Source organism: Siniperca chuatsi, linkage group LG18, assembly GCF_020085105.1.
Source record: "Siniperca chuatsi isolate FFG_IHB_CAS linkage group LG18, ASM2008510v1, whole genome shotgun sequence".
Taxonomy (NCBI): Eukaryota; Metazoa; Chordata; class Actinopteri; order Centrarchiformes; family Sinipercidae; genus Siniperca; species Siniperca chuatsi.
Window position 1 is genome coordinate 23,387,886 of NC_058059.1, and position 19,520 is coordinate 23,407,405.

The window sequence follows — 19,520 nt, forward strand, 5'->3', positions numbered from 1 at the left end:
AGCTGCAGCGGTGTGTGTAAAGGCACCAGTGAGGTGACGACCAATCAATGTGACTGGTGCCACAAAGACACACACACAACTGTTTTTACTACTATACTTGTGAGAACCCCGATTCATAATTAATTCCCAAGCCTTACGCTTAACCTAAAAAATGTCCTGACATTACAAAATGTCCCCATTTTTCAAAAATGTTCTCACTGTCCAAACATGTCCTCACTTATCAAACATGCCCTCACTGGCCTCACAAAGATAAAGGTACCAGACGACACACACACACACACACACTGTCTGGACCACTTCAGTGTGTCCACAGTCAAGAGGAGTTTCACTCCAAAATGAAACCTGCTGTTAAAAATAATTGGAAACTCAGAACAAAGTCCTTTTACTGACAAAATGAAAACACTTTTTTCCACATGTTCGCTGTCTTGAATGTTGAACTTCATTCGATGATATTTTTTTTTCAGTATGGATATAAACTGTCTCTAGTGTGCTTTTAACACCTAACCTGTTTGATTTGGTTCATATCAACTGTGTTGCATTCACGTTTGGTTCGGTAGGATAAACCTTTTTCTGTCTTTCTTCCTTTCTGTCTTCAGTGTGGGGTGGAGAACATCAGGAGAGCAGAGTCGTTGAATGGGAACCCTCTCTTTATGAAGGTATGTTTCGCACACACTGAGGTGACTCATGTATACAAACATAAAGACCGACACACAGTAGGTAACTATCAAATAATTTAAACACATGTAACACATTTTAAATTCCATTTAAAACAGAACACGTGTTGATAAAGGAGCATGTCTGTATTTTACAAACAAGAACAGACTTCAGCTTAGAAAGGAAGACATAGAGGGCGAAATGTAAAAGTAAGCTAGGAAAAAGGGGAGATGATAAAAGACAAAAAAAGAAAAGCAAATAATGAGAAATACATATAGGATTGAAAGAGGGAAGAAATGATAAAGGAGGGAAGGCTGTAGGAAGGCAGGCAGGGCTCTAATAACAGAAAAGGAGACAGCAGCAGAAGGTTCTGTGAAGTAAGTGAACTCCAGGCATGAGATGGTCAATAAATGGATTCCTCCTTCCTTCCTTCCTTCCTTCCTTGTCTGCTTTCTTCCTTCAATCCCTCCTTCCTTTCCCACCCGACCTCCCTCCTTCCCTTCATCCTCAACCCCGCAACCTGTTGTGTGTGAGTGTGTGCGTGTGCAGGGTTTATTAAAGGAAGGGGGCAGATCAATGGGAACCTTTTTAGAGCTGACTACAGTAGAACTGCACCACCCGACTGGCTGGCTGGTCAAACCCGCCGTGCTCAGAGACCCTTCACCAAGTCTCTGCTCTGAGAGTCTGTGTGTGTGTGTGTGTGTGTGTGTGTGTGTGTGTGTGTGTAAATCAATATCCAGAGGCTGATTAGTTGGTAGTTACTGAAGGATGGTTTCCTCGGTGTAGTTTTAGTTTCTCAGTGAGCTGCATCAGTCTGCTGCCATCTGCAAGCAGCAGTCCATGGAAAATAAAGAAAAATGCATTCATCAGAATTTGTACTGCAGAGCGTGGTTGGTGTTAGGGGTTCATTTTTTGATAAATCATCTCTCAAATTACTGTCTTGTACTATCAGTTTACTTATGTCACTCTTACCCTTGAATTACTACTATCATTCTCTAATTTTTCATTTGCCTCATCTCCTCTCATATTGCATATTATGTAAAAAAAAAAACTAAAAAAAAAACATAACACGTGTTTAAAAAGCCAAAACCTTAAGTATATGCTCATACTATAAATTCTCAAATAAAAGTTGTAATAAAATAATAGCCATGACCAGCACAAACAAATCTCTAATAAAGGTCAGGTAAAACACACTGAGGGTGATGGAATTACCTGTACTCTAATAACTCACAAAATTCAGTTTAATGTACATTTCCACAGCAGTAATTCCATCAGGACATACTCACCACTGTGCTGCTGTTAGTTTGTGTTTTTAAAGAATAGTTCAACATTTTGGTAAAAAAAAAAAAAAAAAAGCGCTCATTCATTTTCTTGCTGAGAGTTAGATGATCGATACCACTCATGTCTGTAGGTTAATCTGAAGCCACAGCCAGCAGCTGCTTAGCACAAAGACTGGAAACTAGGGATGGGTACCGAAACCCGGTATTAAACAGGCCCCGGGGCAAAATTATTAAAGGCTGTAGTGTTGAAAAACTCCGACATTACCGGTTCTTTTATTGGTAGGCTACTTTATAGCGTTTTGGTGTAATTTAGTATCACGCTGCAGCCTCTCCCCTGCTCTCTGTCAGGGCTGGGAGTCAGTGAACAGCAGAGCAGAGAGGCCGCGGCAGAGACGGTGAAGTGAACCAGGTGAAGTGAAGATAACTCGAAGATTACTTGAGCTGACAACTATGCTCGTTGCAGCTGCTAGATTTACATTGGTGGAAAATCAGCAAAGTAGAAGCGACTGGGAGTAATAAGTGAATAAAAACAGTATTTGTGTGGTCATTGGTAAGTGTGTCAAGGCGAAAAATGGAATGAAGGTGACAACTGTCTGACAGACAGAAACACGTCCCGAGCTGAAAGGAGAGTCTCTCTTTATCTCGCTCTCTGAATATATGTTGTTTGTCCTGTCCAGGCTCTGGCAGACCTGGTCCAGTCCCACCTAAAGTCCAACAAGCCCTGTTCCTGCCAGCTCACCCTCCGCTGCCCGCTGTGCACCAACCCCACCTGTGGAGAGACCAAGGCCTTCTTCGCCAGCCAGACACTCTCATAGAAACACACACACACACACACACACTCTGGTGCCGTTCCTGCAGCACTGCTACCTGTGAAGAAACTTAAGGCCTTCTTCAATAAACCGAAGACTCATACAAACACATAAACACACACCGTCTCTCCAGCAAGAGTGTCAGTGACATAAAAAAAACGTGACAGGAAGAACTGGCTAGATGGTTTCTGCGAATACATTTTGATGTTTGTTTTATTGTACCTGCATGTCCGACGGGAAGAGTTTAACCACAGCAAGCGCTTTACTTTATGGGAAAAATAACTTCCGGGCAGAACATGTGTGACACTGAATCACAAATTTGCATTTTGTAAATCATGCTTTAATAATCAGAGGAATAGGCTATATTAAGATTTGGATACAATATCATTTCTTGTTGATTTTGACCTTTTCATGGGATTTGTAGACAATAAGAAAAAACAGACTTGTCCTTTTAAATGGATCAGTGAACTCCAAAATTTGACAGATTGAGAATATTGAATAGCTTTTTAATTTACTATATGATTTCCTAAATAGTCTTGATTCTGTAAATACCGAAAAACAAATGCCCATGTAAGGACTTGCAGATACCATTTGGCGAAAGTCTGTGCAGATAAAAGAATTGACACTGCAGAAATTGCTCACATCACATCAAAGCTCCAGGAAAAAAAGCCTTGCACTAGTTTTTTTTGTTGTTGTTGTGTTATTACAGCTCCCTTGCTTACATTCCATTCACTTAGCCCCCGCAAACCCCACCAGAGACCATGTTTCTCGGCCATGACGACCACACCAGACACAAGGGATCTGGTTGGTTGGCTGTATCTCTCCCCCGCCTTCTCACCTGTCGCTTCATGCCATTGGCCCACCATCTAGTAACCCCGCCCATCCTGCTGCAATCCTTACAATGTTTTTGGAGGAGGTTGGTGCTCCTGAAAACGCTGCTGCCTGATTGGTAGACACCACCAAAAAGAGTGATTTAGAAGGAATTGTGCGGCTACTTTAGGGATTCAAGAGATTAACTTTTGCTGTGTCATGACAGGAAGATTAAAAGTTAAGTAAAAAAAAAAAATAAGTGTCAGTTATTGTATTAATCCTGAATCTATTCTATTTTGGTGCTGTACATAGGTACAAAGAGCTTAAAAAGGACATTGCGTTTCTAGAAGAAACCTGAGTGCAGCTGTAGTCCATCTAAGATAAAAAAAATAAATAAAACAACTGTCTGGTGTCGGGACCTCTCAGGGTGTCATGAAATAATTTTGGGGGTGTTGTGAGATGATTTATAAGCTAGGAGAAATATGTTATACAAATTCATTAACATGTTTATTTTTATACTCTGTTTTATTGTTTTGTTTTTTTTCCTGCTGAAATATTGACAGGTTTGGGCCTCTCTGCTTCCACTGATGATAAATCAAAGTCTGAAAATGGAGCTGTTCTTTACATGTGCAGCCTATGAGGTAGTTGTTGCATGCACAAAAAACAGACGAAATTCTTCATTTTGAGAGAGACTGGTTCAGTAAATCCATATAAACAAGGCTGATTAAAGAGGAGAAGGTAAATAAGTAGCTGAGTTATAACCAACTGAGTTACGTTTTGCAGTAAAATAAGATTAACATAAGGTTTTACAGAAATTAATTCAGGCTATTAAGTGCGCCCTTGATGCGGAAAAACACATAGGAACAAATGCTACTGGTTATAAAAATCCATATAAACGCTACAGTAGTTTTTTTTTCTAAATGAATGATGACAGTCTCCAATTTTGCAGTGCTCGGGATTAAAGTAAATTATTAATCACTGTGTAACAAAATAAGTTACACTACTAGCTTCTACTTATTGAGTAGAATACAAACTAAACAGTGCGATGGGTCCTCACAAATGTTGTAAAGGGGCAGACAGCTTAAAGCAATAATAGTTGATAGCTAATGCTATGTGGAAGGGACAACAAAGCTTTGTATTAATGTTTGTAGGCTATACAGTATGACGTTCTCCAGTCAGTAGTGCACCATGGAAGTTGACAGGGTGTCTCAGATGTCATGCTGTTGGAAACGCCCACATAGAGGCTTATATGCTGTTTCAACAAATATGTCCGAAAAAATATGGAAGTGAAGGCTGCATATTTGGAATTTCTTGACGGTGATATTTGGTGCAAGAGAGCACTCTTGACTTTCCCATCAGTCCCCACTGACATGGATGATTTATTTTTAGGTTGCAGATTGTTAAACTGCGTGAGCGATTTCAAAACCTGACAGCATGAGTTTCCTCATAAAATGTTTTCCCTGTCAACCTGCCCGTGGTGACATCTGTAGTTTCCTCTTTGAATCCTCTCTAATTACTTAATAAATCACTAAGCCGCTGAACTAATTATGTGTAGATACTACTTTTCATTACCAATACTGATCTAATACTTTGATTCATCAATATTAGAATGTATTGATTTTGTAACATATTTAGCAATTAGCGGAGGCCTTTTGTGAAGCGCTTTGAGTAGTCGGAAGACTAGAAAGGCGCTACAGTCAAAGTGCAGTCCATTTACATTTTCTGTTCCATTACTGTGAGCACACTGTATAGGCCATACAGTTTCAGTTTGAGGCGAGAAGACAAGATGTTTTTACATTTAATTCATATGTCGCATGTGATAAGAGCAGAAAATAGTCACTTTTGAGGGACTGCAGGAAAAACAGCATAAAACTACTATGACGCTGGAATTGTTCTTCAGTAGCAAGATGCAGTATGTATTCTTAAAAACGACAGTGTAGTGAAGTAGCACAGATGTGTCAAAAATTATAGACGTTGAGTGTAGGATAAGAGTTTAGCTTTAATGTCGACTGACTTCGACTTCTGTCTGCGTAAACCTCAAATCAGTTTATTTTTTTGTTTTGTCCACTCACACCTCACAGTGAGTGGACAGTGCACAGATCACAGTGCAATTTTGTTTCACCGTCAAGTACTATAGCTCCAGAAAATGTCTTGAAGGTCGCAGGTTTGATCCCATCTCCCTAAATGTCAAAATAAAACTTTAGACTTTTTATGGGTTGTAACTTGACATTTGACCTCTGACCCTGTTTCCCCTCTACTGTTTTTGTCCTGTTATGCCATGATAATGTGCGTTTTACACCGGACTTGTGCTTTATGTTATTTTTTTACGTGTGCTTAACCAAAATCCTGTAATGAAAAATCCACCCTGAAATCTGAATTTACATGTTCTTGCTCTGATCTGGGCCATTGACAGCTCTCTCCCTGTATTGAAATCCAGAAAAAAATATCCTGACTGAGGTGTTTTATATTCCTGCCATAAATTAACTCCGAACTGTACAACTTTAGCCTGCGACCTAATCCACTGACAACGAGCTAACTAGAGCTAAGTTGCACTTTTCGGCCGCTCAGTGTGCGTCTCTTTCTTTTCACCAGGTATGACTAATGTTAACTGTGGCAGCCTGCACACCACAACTGTGCTGATAGAAAGAAAGATATCAGGAATTTCTGATAGTTACAATATCAATATTTTCCCTTTTCCTTCAGTTCTGCTGATATGGGGCAAATACAGCATAACACTACCTTGCTAGCTTGTTAGCTCGCTTGCTAGGTAACCAACTAACTCTGTATTATAGTGCTTACTCTCTAACTAGTTATCTCATACAGGATGATGTCAATACAAGATGGGTGCTGGCTTCTTGACTTTGCGCTTGAAGTTGTTGTTCAAAACCAGAAAAGCGGAACCTCAAACCAGTAATATCTCTTATTGCTTGAAGACATTTGAGGCCATTAGCATTTCACTTTGGGAGAAGCTTGTCACTAACACTCAGATCAGCCTTTCCAGTCAGTTCAGACAGTATACACAAAACCTACAGAGACAGACATTGGTGCTTTTGGACGTGGTTGCCATTGATTACCAACGAGAAGTCACCATATCGGAAGATAGATGTTTTAAAGGTCCAGTATGTAGGATTTAGTGGCATCTAGCGGTGAAATTGCAGTTTGCAACCATTTGCATACCGCTCACATCACCCTCCCCTTCCAAGCGTGCAGGAGAAACTACGGTGGCCGCGAAATTCGCGAAAAACGCATACGGCCCTATTTAGAGCCAGTGTTGTGTTTTGTCCTATCTGGGCTACTCTAGAAACATGGCGGTGCAACATGGCGACCTCTGTGGAAGGGGACCCACTCCCTATGTAGATAAAAACAGCTTATTCTAAGGTAATGAAAACACAATTCTTATTTTCAGGTTTTACTGAATCCACTAATTAAATCACACTTATAAATATTAAATTCCATTTCTGCCAATAGCTCCTCCTAAATGTTACATACTGGACCTTTAAGTCGTCTTCTCTTCATGTGTTGCTTCATCTGACGTCCTACCAGCACTTAAACCAACTTTATATTTTACTTAGTCACTCTTTGAACATGGTGACACATTGTAACTAGGCTTGAGGGGTATCTGTTTTTTCATATCTTCATACTTCCTGACATTTCACCAGGGTATATGGTATATGACGTATATGTGTAAAACATGTTTTTTTAAAAACAACGTGAAAGCTAAGCTGCTGTTGATAGAAGTCATTGTGTAGCATGTATGACACTGTCTAGCCTACATTGTTGTGTCTAATATGCAATTAGCCTACTTAGTGCTGTACCGAATGTAATTTTTTTTACATTTGAAGCATCTATTGAAATTTCGAATGAAGCTTTGAATGTCGTCATATTTTATGATGTCATCCCTTTAAAAAAAAATGAAAAACCCCCAAAAATGATTAATCAGATTAAATGAGTTAGTCTTTTTTTATTCAATCAATTTTCTTTAATGAATATAACTGGTCTGTTATGGTGCTGTTAGACTTACTGCTAGACCGCCCCGTTAATATGGGTGCATGCCTCCCTTTAAGTGTGGCAAGCGGGAGAGCAAACAGTTTTTTGACCGCAGTGAAAATGTTGTTTTTGAAAGGCTGAACAACAACAGATATGGATTGAAGCAGAATATTTCGTTAGATAAAAACATGTTGTGAATTTTGGAAATGATTACATATCTTTTTTTTTTTGGCCGATTTGTCAATTTATTTTGCTAATTTAATGGTCTGCCTCAGCACAGACTCTCGTTCAGCGAGCTAACCCACTAGCACAGGCAGAAATAAAGATGTTTGCAGCCTGGTACAAAAATGGCTACGGTTAATTGTACCAACAGACCATCCAAGAAGTCTGTGCTCCAGTTTATTTGGTGAGTGAAATTCTAGTGTTTTATTTATGTTAGATATAATTAGCAGGTATCAGTGTGTGCACTCACCATACATGGCTTGTTTTAATTAGCCAGCTAATGATTTAGCCTTGGGTTATTTTTTGAGCAAGACGCCCAGCTGTGCTAACGATACTAACAGGAGCGTATGTTAGCCACAGTTATTAAGCTGGCATGCACCAAAGTCAAAATAGAGAAGTATTAGAATTTAGGGTGATGATACTTTTGAACAAATGGTGTCTGTGCGAGGTTTGAAAATAAAAGCCCACCTCTTTAGTTAGCTAACGTTATGCACTGTTAACATTAAACTTACCACACGGGCAATGTAACGTTAATGCTAGACTTGGCTAGGTGATGTAACTGTAACTGAGCGTATTTTTGACGGTACTGAAAATCATACCTTTGGAATTTCTAAATACCCTGGTATACCGTAAGACCTTGATACTGCCTAAGCCTAGTTGTAACCACTGGTAATTGCCAACAATGCTTGCATAAATTGTACAGTTGTTTTAGTTGGTACATTTTTCTGCTTCCACTGTGTAATGCATGCAGCAATGCACTTTACAACACATATTCAATTCAATACAAACAGCGTTACTTTGTGCTTTCAGTGCTCTTCCTACAGGTTTGAAAGGGATGGTTTTCTTTTTGAGGAATATTTACTTAAATACCCAAATTAAGACAAACTCAACGACTCTGTTTTATGTTGCTATACATGCGTATCTGAAGGTATGTTAAATGGTGACATTTGCATAGCTTAGCTCAATTACTGTATGTCAGGGGGCTCAAGTGGCAGCTCAGCTTTAAAGGAACTTTAAAGGAGTATTTCTCTACTATTGTGCTGAGCTACTAGCTGATCCCACTGTCATTAAGCAATTGAACTAAGCTAATCTCGTTGTTATATGATATCTTCAAACTGTATATTGGTATCAGTAAGACAAAAGTAAAATTCCTCTAAAAACCAAACTATCACTTGGAGAAAAGTCCAATTTGTGCAGAAATGTCTAAATGTTTAGGTCACTGCAGTAAGATGTGCTAATGTCTGCGATTGATGGGTTTTTCCTCCACCAACATGTTTTATGATTTATTTTTAATTATCCTCTGTGTGTCAGTTTTGACAACTCTGTATTTTGGTGTGTGTTTAGCTGAAAATACATTGTGCTCAACTCAGTTGCAGCTCCAGTTTTTTTGTTTGAATATTTTTTTTTTATTTTTTTTTTTACGTGTAACTTTTTTAAATATATATTTGGGAGACATGGTATTAACAGTGCGATTACACATGACAAAAAGTCTTCCTTCAAAATACAACACAATAAAACAACTGGCGACTGGGGTAAGTGTTTGTGTGGTTTCTTCATGTAACCCTACACACTGCAGTTTTGGGCTATCTTGGATGAAAGCTGATGATTGTGAGGGAAATGTGGTCAAATCTTTTTCAATTCAATTCAATTCAATTGTATTTATATAGCGCCAATTCATAACAGAAGTTGTCTCATTGCACTTTTCCTATAGAGCAGGTCTAGACTGTACTCTTTATAATATTAATTACAGAGACCCAACAAATCCCACCATGAGCAAGCATTTGGTGACAGTGGCAAGGAAAACTTCCTTAAGAGGGCAGAAACCTTGGTCAGAACCAGACTCAATGGTGGGCGGCCATCCACCGCTGCCATGTTTTGAGAGAGAGAGGGGAGAGGCATAATGCAAAGACCACGTAGAATTATTTAAAAAAAAATAGAATACTAATTGTAGTGTTAATATTAATAAATTAGTAATAATAGGAATGACAGCTATAGGAAAAATGTCAGCATCAGTAACAGAGCCAATAACAACAACTGTAGTAGCAGTTGTCGAGCAGGAACACAGGGGCAGCAGGTGGCCCACAGCCACAGATCCAGACTCTGCAGCTCCGGAGGCACAAATACCTGCTGAAAGCGACACAAGGAGAGAGGAGAGAAATGAGAAAGCACAAAACATGGCCCAAATCTTTGGTCATCAATCTAAAATGATGGATCGCAATGTGCAATACATCCACCAATGAATTTGGAGACCAAAGACAGCCTGCATCAAAATTCTGACTGTCAGAAATGTGTCTCACAATGTGACTCTTGCTAGGACCCATGTCTTAAAACCAACCAAACTAAGCACCCTTTTTAAATAAGACCTATGAACTTACGACATCAATCCTTTCACTAGAACGTTGATTTTGGACGAATCGACAAAAACTTGAATCATGTTTACTGACGACGGTTTTTAAAGTTGGAGTGCAGAACTTTTGTCTCCCCCTTCTGGCAGTGAGAGTAATTACACAAACACTGTGTACGTATGCTTATGATGTATGCCTAGTCAGCTCGCCCCAGACTCAGAAATGGTTACAGAAATACAGAGACATTGTTTAGGTAGAGTAAATGTAAAAGCTACATAGCCTACTCCAAATATTTTACCAACCTGACCAAGAGCAATAACGTGACATCTGAGTCTGCCCTCAGTCCCTTCTCTCAGCGCTCTCCTCCAAAGAAAAGCTAGAGCTACTCCAATGGTTATCTGTGTTTGTCCTTGCCATCAATTGCTTACTTTTTTTGACAGTTATCCTTCCTCTGAACGCTGAGTTTTTTTAAAAAATCTTTAGCATCAGAAACTTTACTCCTAGTTGCTGTAGCCTACTCCGTCGCAACGGCTGCTCCAGAACCATGTAGAGAGAAAGAGTTGCGTCATCTCCATTCAATTACAATTCAAGAGGCTTATTTGGTATGACTGCATACAACATTGCCAGATCATATTAACACAAACTATACAATCATAATAAACAGTAAACAATTCTCAATAATACATATTCTTTCCAATGGACCTTTTTTCTTTTTTTACAGCAATGGCGGGTGTAACTATGGCTCTGAGTCGGCAAACCAATCATTGGTGGTTGGCGTAAAATGCATCATTACTGATGCGCCAGCACGGGAATGTCGCCACAGCCACCAGGTTTAAAAACTCCGGTATACTGCCAAATACAGAGAGATTTACCTGCTGACGGGCGATAGGCTTAATCAGCATTGCATGAACTCATTTGTCAAAGGCTTGAATGTAGCGGGCCTTCATTTATATTTTAAAGTGTCCCGCACTCTAGCTTCAACATTCACTGCCAACATAAACTATAGTTAAGGTATGGTTATAGTTAAGGTGTGGTTAAGGTTAGGCAACTCAAAGACTTCTACCACCCTTACCTCCACACCCTCACAGTCTGTCTTATTGCATAAAGGGCACACTTCGTCATGCATTGGCACTGAACATTTAATATTATAAAGAGTACGGTCTAGACCTGCTCTATAGGAAAAGTGCAATGGGATAACTTCTATTATGAACTGGCGCTATATTAATAAAATTTAATTGAATTGAACATTTGCTTTGGATGCAAATCATGCGCTGCAGATTTGTCGAATAGGAACAGAATTACTAAAATACACCGTTTCTGACTTGGTGATCCCCTGACTTTTCCTCTAGGGCCACACTGAGGTTGATGTTTTGGATTGCCATGAAATTTGGTACACACATTCATGTTCTCCTGAAGATAATTGGTAATCACTTTAGTGATCCCTTAACTCTCTCCCATCTGTTTCTCTCCTCTTCATATTGTTCTCCTTTATTCCCTCGCCCCTTTTCTCCTCCTTTTGTCCCATAATTTTCTCACCTCTCCGTCTCCTCCCTACCTCCTCTTGCATCTCTTTTTTCCTCCCCCTTTCATCCCCTCTGCCTTTTCTCCCTCTTTTCTAATCGTTTTTTCCTCCCTCTTCCTCCTGCCCGTCTTTCCACCTCCTCTCCCTCTCATCTGTCCTCACCCCCATTCTTCCTCATTTTCCAATCTTTTCCTCATCTTCCAGCTCTGTCCATCCTTTCCTCCACACCTTCCCATTCATTCCTATCTCGTTCTCTCCCCCTCCACCTCTCCTCCTCTCTCCATTTTTTTTCCCAGCAGTCCCCTGCGGTGTGGCAATCACCTCTGCTGCTGTTGATTAAGCTGAGAGAAATTGGCTGTCCATGACCCAATAACCCCTGAGGGCGCTGGGCTGGGCGCCTCCTCCCCTTCCGCCTCCCGCCCCCCGTATCTGAGCCAGCTTCAATCTCTCCTTTCATTGTATTTACTTCTTTTTTCTCCTCACCTTCTCTTTCCCCATCCACCTCTTGTATCCCTGCCTCCTCTCCTCTTGTTTTCTCGCAACGTCTCTCCTCTTTTTTCTCATCTCTCTTCTTCCCATGTTTTCTTTCCCCCAAGATATTCCATCTTCTTTTACCTCTCCTCTTTTTTGTCTCCTCCTCTCCTCATTTCTTCTCATCTCCTGTTTTCCCTCAGATCTCCTGTCATCTTCTCTCTCACTGTCACCTTGTGTCCTCTCTATAGTTCTGTCCGTGTTTTCTCTCTCTTCTCATTTCCTCTTACTTCCTCCTGTCTCTTCCTCTTCTTTTCTCTTCTGACCTTCTTTCCTATAATCTCTTTTTACCTCCTTTCTTTCCTTACATTTCCTCAGACCTCTACTTGTCTCCTTTCCTCCTCTCTTTGAGCACTCCCCCATCACACCTGTACATTTGTTGTATGGCAAAATGATCTCTACTCCACTTACAGATACACCTGTTCTCACTGTAATGTTTTTACAATAAAATTGAAATTTATATCATACACCACACTGCCTCTGTTAAACTTATTAATTTCTGTTGAGGTGTGGTACGATATATACATATAGTATAAGCGAGATGCCATGGCGTGTGCCTCCACAGAGGTGTTTATGCTCAGCGTGTTGTAGTATTTTCTGACATGCCAGGGGGCGTATCCTGTGAATAAGCAAGAAGTCAACGAAAGAATGTCATTATCCAACATGGCGGTCACCCATACTTTTCTAAACTTTCCTACAAAATGACTTATATTTTACCAGTGTGGTGGTGATCTCTCTCCATGAATTGAGTCATTTGGCTGTCCCTGTGGTCTCAAAGACGGTTGGTAGATGCGTTTGTAGAGGCGAACCTTCTGTCCCTGCTATTACCAAAGAACACTTCCCATCATTTGGACTACACTGGGCTGACTGTGAACTTGTGCCATGTGTGATAACATTTTAGAAGTCCATGAGAACACAAGAACCGTGGAGAACACAGACTGAGAACTGACCTTTACTACTCTCGTCTTCTTTCTGATCCCCTTTCCTCCTCTGCCTTAGCTCCTAACTCTCCTATCTCACCTCTCCTCTTCTTCTGGCCTTGTTTCCTCTCCTTACTCCTCGCCTTTCATCTCCTCATCTGCTTTCTTCTCGTCATTCTTCTCCTCCTCCTCTTATTCCTCCTGTTTTCTCTCAACTGCCCTTTATTCTGACTTATTCTATCCCTCTCTTTTTCTTTCTCTTTTCAACATCCAAACAGTTCTCTTTTTTTGGAAATCTTTTCTTTTGACCGTTCTCTCTGTTGGTGGCTCGTCAGCTCAGTGGGGGAAGGGCTGTTCTGGACGAAAGGTGTGCGTGTTTGTGTGTGTGTTGTGGTGACTGCAGGCTGCTAGTAATTGAAAAGTTGGGACGCCAGCGCCTGCAACCCCCGTGACCTGCTATTGAGAGAACGACCATTGATTTCTATAGAAAGAGAGAGGGAGGTAGTGAGGAATAAAGTAAAAGAGAAATAAAAGAAAAGGTAGAACAGAGGAAGAAAAGAAGAATGAAGGGTGAGAGGGCAAAAAAGAGAAGGAGAGGTAGATAAAAGATAAAAGAAAGGCAGAGAGGCAAACTGGGAAGGATGAAAGGAGGAGAGAGAGGGAAGGGTGGAGACAAAGGAAGTAATGGAGGAGGCAGACAGAGATGAGGGGGAGAAAGGGAATAAAGTACAAAAAATGTAAAATGAAAAATTGAAGGAGAAATAAAAAGAGTATGGAGACATGATTGATGAGGGAGAGAGAGAAGGATGAAAGGAAATAAACAACAGTTTAGAAGAGAATGTGAAATAAAATTCAGGAGAGAAAAGAGAAAGTGAGGGAAAGAGAAAAGAAAGGAGAAAAGCAGAAGGAGGGAAGGGAGTGAGGGTGGAGAGAAAACTTTCATGAGGATGCAAGGGGAAGGATTGAAGGAGGAAGGAATCAGGAAGTGTTTTGATATTAGTCAAAAGTTCGGTATCAAACAAGGAAATATTGGCTGAATATCAACATGCATGGGGCAAGAAAGCAGAAAAAAAAACTTCAGTCTCCGGCAGGAAATTCACAATTGTAAAACTCCTTTTTGCTAATATAGGCTACAAGTATAATATAGGCTGCTGCCGATGCTAACAGTTTCTCAACAGTTACACCACTTTTGTTTTGAATCAGTGGACCAGAACTGATCTTCAAGGCCATGCTCAAATGTGAGTGAGATCCTTGTACAGTTGTTTTGATTGTAGGTAGACCTATTAGAATCTAGTTAGACAGCTAGCAAGCTAGCTAGCCAAATAAGTTACGGCATCAGGCAGAGCCAGCATTTTTCAGGGTTGAATAAACTTATATGAGTGTACCCAAAGCAGTGAGAATAATATTTGACATTTAACATTATAACATTTTCCCTGCGGGCTGTTCTGTTCTGTTAATGAAGACCAATATACCATGCATTTTACAAACGTTTAAAGTGAGTCGCTCTTTTGTTTCCCACCCTTTGTCCTCCTTATCAGGCATCTGACCCACAGGTAATAGAAAGACAATGTCACCAGATTAACAGCTACAGAATGGACTGCTGTTTCCCAGGCAACGGAGAGAGCAGGAGGATGGGATGGAGTGATTAAAATGAAGGGGGGGGGTGGAGTTTAAAGAAGAGAAGTGACGAGGTGGATTGATGAGAGGAGATGGATGCTGGGAAGATTACAGAGAGAAAAAACAGTTGAAAGAGAAGAGTGACAGAGAAAAGAAAAGAATGAAAGGACAAGAGATGTAGAAAGAGAGATAAGGTGATAGAGTCATTAAAGAAAAAAATGATGGCTTGATGGATAGAGTGGTTCAAAAGAAGGGAGGGAAAATGAGCAGGTGAGAGGAAAGAGTGACATAACTTAGAAAATATTGGATCAGATGAAACTCTCTGTAGGGAAATGAGTTTGCAGCAGCAAATTGAGAAAGATATGAAGGAAAAGCAGAGAATAATCAATCAAACAGGAGATATTTTTTGCAAACAGGCTTTTAAATGTGTGTTTCGCATTAATTTTAAGGGGAAGAGACATACCAAAACAACATACTATACATATCCCAACTAATGCAGTTGAGTCAAAGTCAGACACTTCTATGGACAACTCTTGCATGTCTTTTAACCTGCCCAACAGCATTTGCTTCTCACAGCATTTTAACTCCATACCAACCATAACACTGTTAATTCACCGTATATAATGTGCGTGTGACGTTATTTGAGGAGTTTTTTCGGACATTACTAAGTACCCGTTGCTGCTTCCTGTTTAGTTATGAGAGATATAGCCTACTGTGTGCGCAGACAGTAAGAAAAAGTTTTTTTGACACAGAGGTTTCATTTGTTTATTTCTCTGATTTCAACACGGATTTGTTGATGACAGAGACACTAGGAAACGTGAGTATTAATACTAAACGTCTCAGTCTATGGTCCAAACATGTTTTTGCTGTCTACTTACTATTCTGTGACTTGCTGTTCAGCTATGATCTCTGGTTGGTTGCATACTGCAGAGCCCTAAGGCCCTCCCCACTGCTCCACGCTCAGACACAGAGCTGATCGGCTCACTGTTTATTCAAAGTTTATTAAAATTGACCCTGTCGCGTGTTCAAATTGCACCAAAATCGACACTGCACTCCCCCGGGTCCACAGCAATTACACTGCAAAGTGTGAAGTTGATCATATAAACGGTTCCCGAGATATGCGAAGGACAGACATACAGACTCACTTTATAGTTAGATGCAGGCTTGCACTTGCTAGCACCACAGTTACTGCTGCTGCTTGAGAAGACTCGGGAGGATGGGCGCAACCAAGTCTCACAATACAGGAGAGGGGAGGGGTTGAAAAAGTGTTATTATTTGCTTGTTAATTACATTTAATTTAGAAAACCATCCACTTTATCATGTTTTATAATGTTATAATCATGTTAATATTTTTTATTTATATTTATTATTATTTATTATATGTTGTGGTGTTACAACCCTTTCTCCTCAAAATTATGTTTATATACAATTAATTTGTTTTACGTTACGTTGTGGTGACAAACGTAATTGGCAGGTTATGTTCATGAGGGAGTTTATTGAAACAGGCAGACAGAGAAAAGCAATGACGGGAGCTAAGCTAGTAAAGTCTATGGGTCTTATCTGATGTAGCGCTGGTAGTAAGATCCACTGGAGGAGACGGGTGGCAAGAAAGCCGGGAGCTGACGAAACACACAACGGAGAAGTACAAAGTCCAAAAGGGGTTGTCAATAGAAGCTGTGGTCGGGTTGAGTTCTCGTAAGAGGTTAGAGACCAGACAGTGAGTGAACCGGGGGAGTGAGACTATATAGTGTGGAGTAGATGATTAGTGGCAGGTGTGTAATCAATACTCAGGTGAGTGCGATCTGCTGATTGCAATGGGTGGAGATGGTGGTGTCTGTGTTGGCTCTCTGACAACAAGCAACGTTGTTTTCCAGTGTATGAATTTCTACATTTACACCGCACAGGAGTTGTAGGGAGGTGGTAGGAGCTAGTCACCTTTGTCATGTAGTTATTCCCTAACATTACGACTAAATTCAGAAAGCTTAAAGAAAGTTAAAACAGTGCAGTCCATTATGTTTATCCCATGTGGTACAGTATTTCTTTCCTCCCAGATGCTTAATTTAATCACCGAGTATATGACTAGTGGTGAAAGGTTTAGCTTAATAAGGATTATCAGATGACCTTTGTGTATGTTGTTTCATAAGAACTGAAATCACACCCCCCCCAGAGAGACCATCTATAACCCCACCCAACCCCTGCAGCAGTGGTCTCTCCTCCAGAGCAGAGAATTTAGCACTCCAACTAGCTCTAAGAGGAAACGTGAGTCAGAGTGGCTCATGTTTCTTATAGAGTTCCAGGAGAGAGAGGAGGAGACACACCTTGCCCTGGACAGCCTTGTGTTGTACCTGCCCTCGACAGCATTCCGGACAGTTTCACTGAGTGGGGTCATCAGGCAAATGGGTTGAGCCAAGCAGGAATACCCCCTGTCATCAATGAGGCACCACCCCGGAGGTGTGTACACTGGTGCACATAGGGTCCTCAGGTGCAGTCCCTTCTGGTATCATGCACACAGCCAGGGGAAGCCCACATGGACATCCAGAAAGCGACTCTTGTGGTCACAGATGGCTTGAAACTGGTCCATGTGGTACAATGCAAACATGACACCCATCTATGCTCCCTGCCGCATTGCTGAAAGCAGACCAAACCAGACAGCTGCTGGAACCCAGCCCCGATTTCCTCTAGCTCATCCCTGTTGGGGAAGTGGATGAGCCTCCTGAAAACCCCATGGATGCCCTTACTGACCCGGTGAACTACGTTGTGTGCGGGGAATGTCAAAGGCTTCTGACACAACCCTGTAGGATGTGCCACTAGCCAACCAGTACACAAATGCCTTCCCCCATCCATAGTCGGTGTCCCCCTGTAGGCAATGTATTAGGTTCTCCATTGTTGGCCCTGACAGACGGAAGTCCTTCGTAAGGTCACCTTCCCCAAAATAGATGTGCAACAGGGAGGATTTACCCTGCAGTATGGACCTCTTGCACTATCCTGTAAAGTATATAATTATTTAGAGTAACTATTTATTCTTATAATTTGTCTATTCAATTTATAATTACTCTTTATTTTGCTTATTAGTTAATTATTTGTTTATTTGTACATATCTAATGATGATTAAATACATATGTATCAATTTCTATCATCATGTAATGAGGCCTTTTTCTCTTTTTGAAATGTGTTTGATGCATGAAGATTAAATTGTCACTTTAAAGGACAAGATTTAGGGGAATCTATTGGCAGAATATGGCTGAAATGGAATCTAATATTCATAAGTATATTTTCATTTGTGTATAATCACCTGAAAATAAGAATAGTTGTGTTTTCATTACCTTAGAAAGAGCCCTTTATAGCGGGTCCTCTTCCACAGAGTTGCCATGTTGCACCGCCATGTTTCTACAGTAGCCCAGAACGGACAAACCGAACACTAGCTCTAGAGAGGACCTTTTACAATTTTCGCGGCCACCGTAGGTTCTTCTACACACTTGGAAGGGGAGGGTGAGGCGAGGGGTAATCAGTTGATTGCAGTCTGCGATCTCACCACTAGATGCCACTAAATCCTACACACTGGTTCTTTAGATTAATTTATTCATGAGTCTATCAGGAGAGGGTGAAAACTGAGTTTGTTTTGTGGCAGTGTTCTGATGGTATAAGAGATTGTAATTTAAGAGAGTAAGATTCTCACTTTCTCTCTCATCTCAACTGTTCACATCACATTAATATACTGAGAGCTAGTGAGCTGACTGAAACTAGATAATGTGCTAATACCTACTTCTGAGGGAAATCCAAAATTCACATATATCTGAATTATATACCGCAGACGACGAGCTGATTGCCTCCGTTGTCTCTGCGCTGCAAGTACTCTCACATTGTGGCTGGTAAGAGGCAAGGTTGGAAAAAATTATTACAAATGATTGCGAAAAAACATGAAACAGGAGCTACTCAGGACCCAGGAAGTTAAGGTACAGTTAAGAGGAAAAACGCGGGAGCTCACACATAATGTACTCTAGAAAAAATATTTAACACTAAAATATTTAATCATTTTAATTTGCCTTAAAATAATACTGGAAAATATTGTGTTAACCAGTTTTAAATCAACGGTAGCTCAGACTGGTAATGTTGTGATCGATACAGTCATGTGATGCAGAGATGACGTATGGCTTGAGTATACTTCAGTGTGAACAGTCTACTGGTACTTAATCTTTAATTTAGTACGCAGTATGCAGTACATACTGACTGAGTATGTAGTACGCAGTACGTTAGTATGCGATTTCGAACAGAGCTTATGAGATACAAACAGTGTTTGGACCTGCGTATCAAAACATTGTTCTACAGCGCCACAAGTGGTCAAAAACCTGACAAGACTCCTGAAGGACTCCTACAATGTACAGGACCACAGTCACATGACTGACAGAGGTAGCCGAGCTAGCAGTAGCACTAGGAAGCTATTTTGCTGTGTTTACTTATAGAACACGGTGTGTTTGACAATAAAATGTTAATATGGTGATATTTCAATATGAAATCTTTATTGAAATACATACATTCTAATTATATTATTATTATTATTATTATATCATAATTATAAATTATAGATTAAATAGATGTTAGCTATCACCTTCTTCTCCCACCTTTTGTAGGCATGTCAATGCTTGAAACCTAGTGAGTCGAGCTGCTCATTAGAAAACATAAGCAGCCTACGATGTTCTCCAAAGTTTTGGTGAATTTGTGATCTTGGAGGCGAGCAGTGGTGGAATGTAAGTAATGTAAGTATATTTACTCAATTTTTACTTTCTATTAAAATTCACAAATGTGAAATCTAAGCACATGAACCT

General features: G+C 40.4%; 2 protein-coding genes across 6 annotated transcripts in view; one reads left to right on the top strand and one right to left on the bottom strand.

Annotated features, from left to right (window-relative positions):
* Nucleotides 1–9,294, top strand: part of fech (ferrochelatase) — a 32,245-nt gene extending 22,951 nt beyond the window's left edge. For 3 of the 4 annotated variants that reach the window (XM_044173307.1, XM_044173309.1, XM_044173308.1), the window contains exons 10-11: nucleotides 597–656; nucleotides 2,612–9,294. In XM_044173307.1, coding sequence (XP_044029242.1) covers nucleotides 597–656; nucleotides 2,612–2,749 — 198 coding nt within the window. In that variant the 3' untranslated portion in view covers nucleotides 2,750–9,294. The other variant, XM_044173310.1, reaches the window with a different exon arrangement.
* onecut2 (one cut homeobox 2) overlaps nucleotides 1–19,520 on the bottom strand; it is a 92,865-nt gene that overhangs the window by 19,761 nt on the left and 53,584 nt on the right. The gene's annotated exons all lie outside the window — the stretch shown is intronic.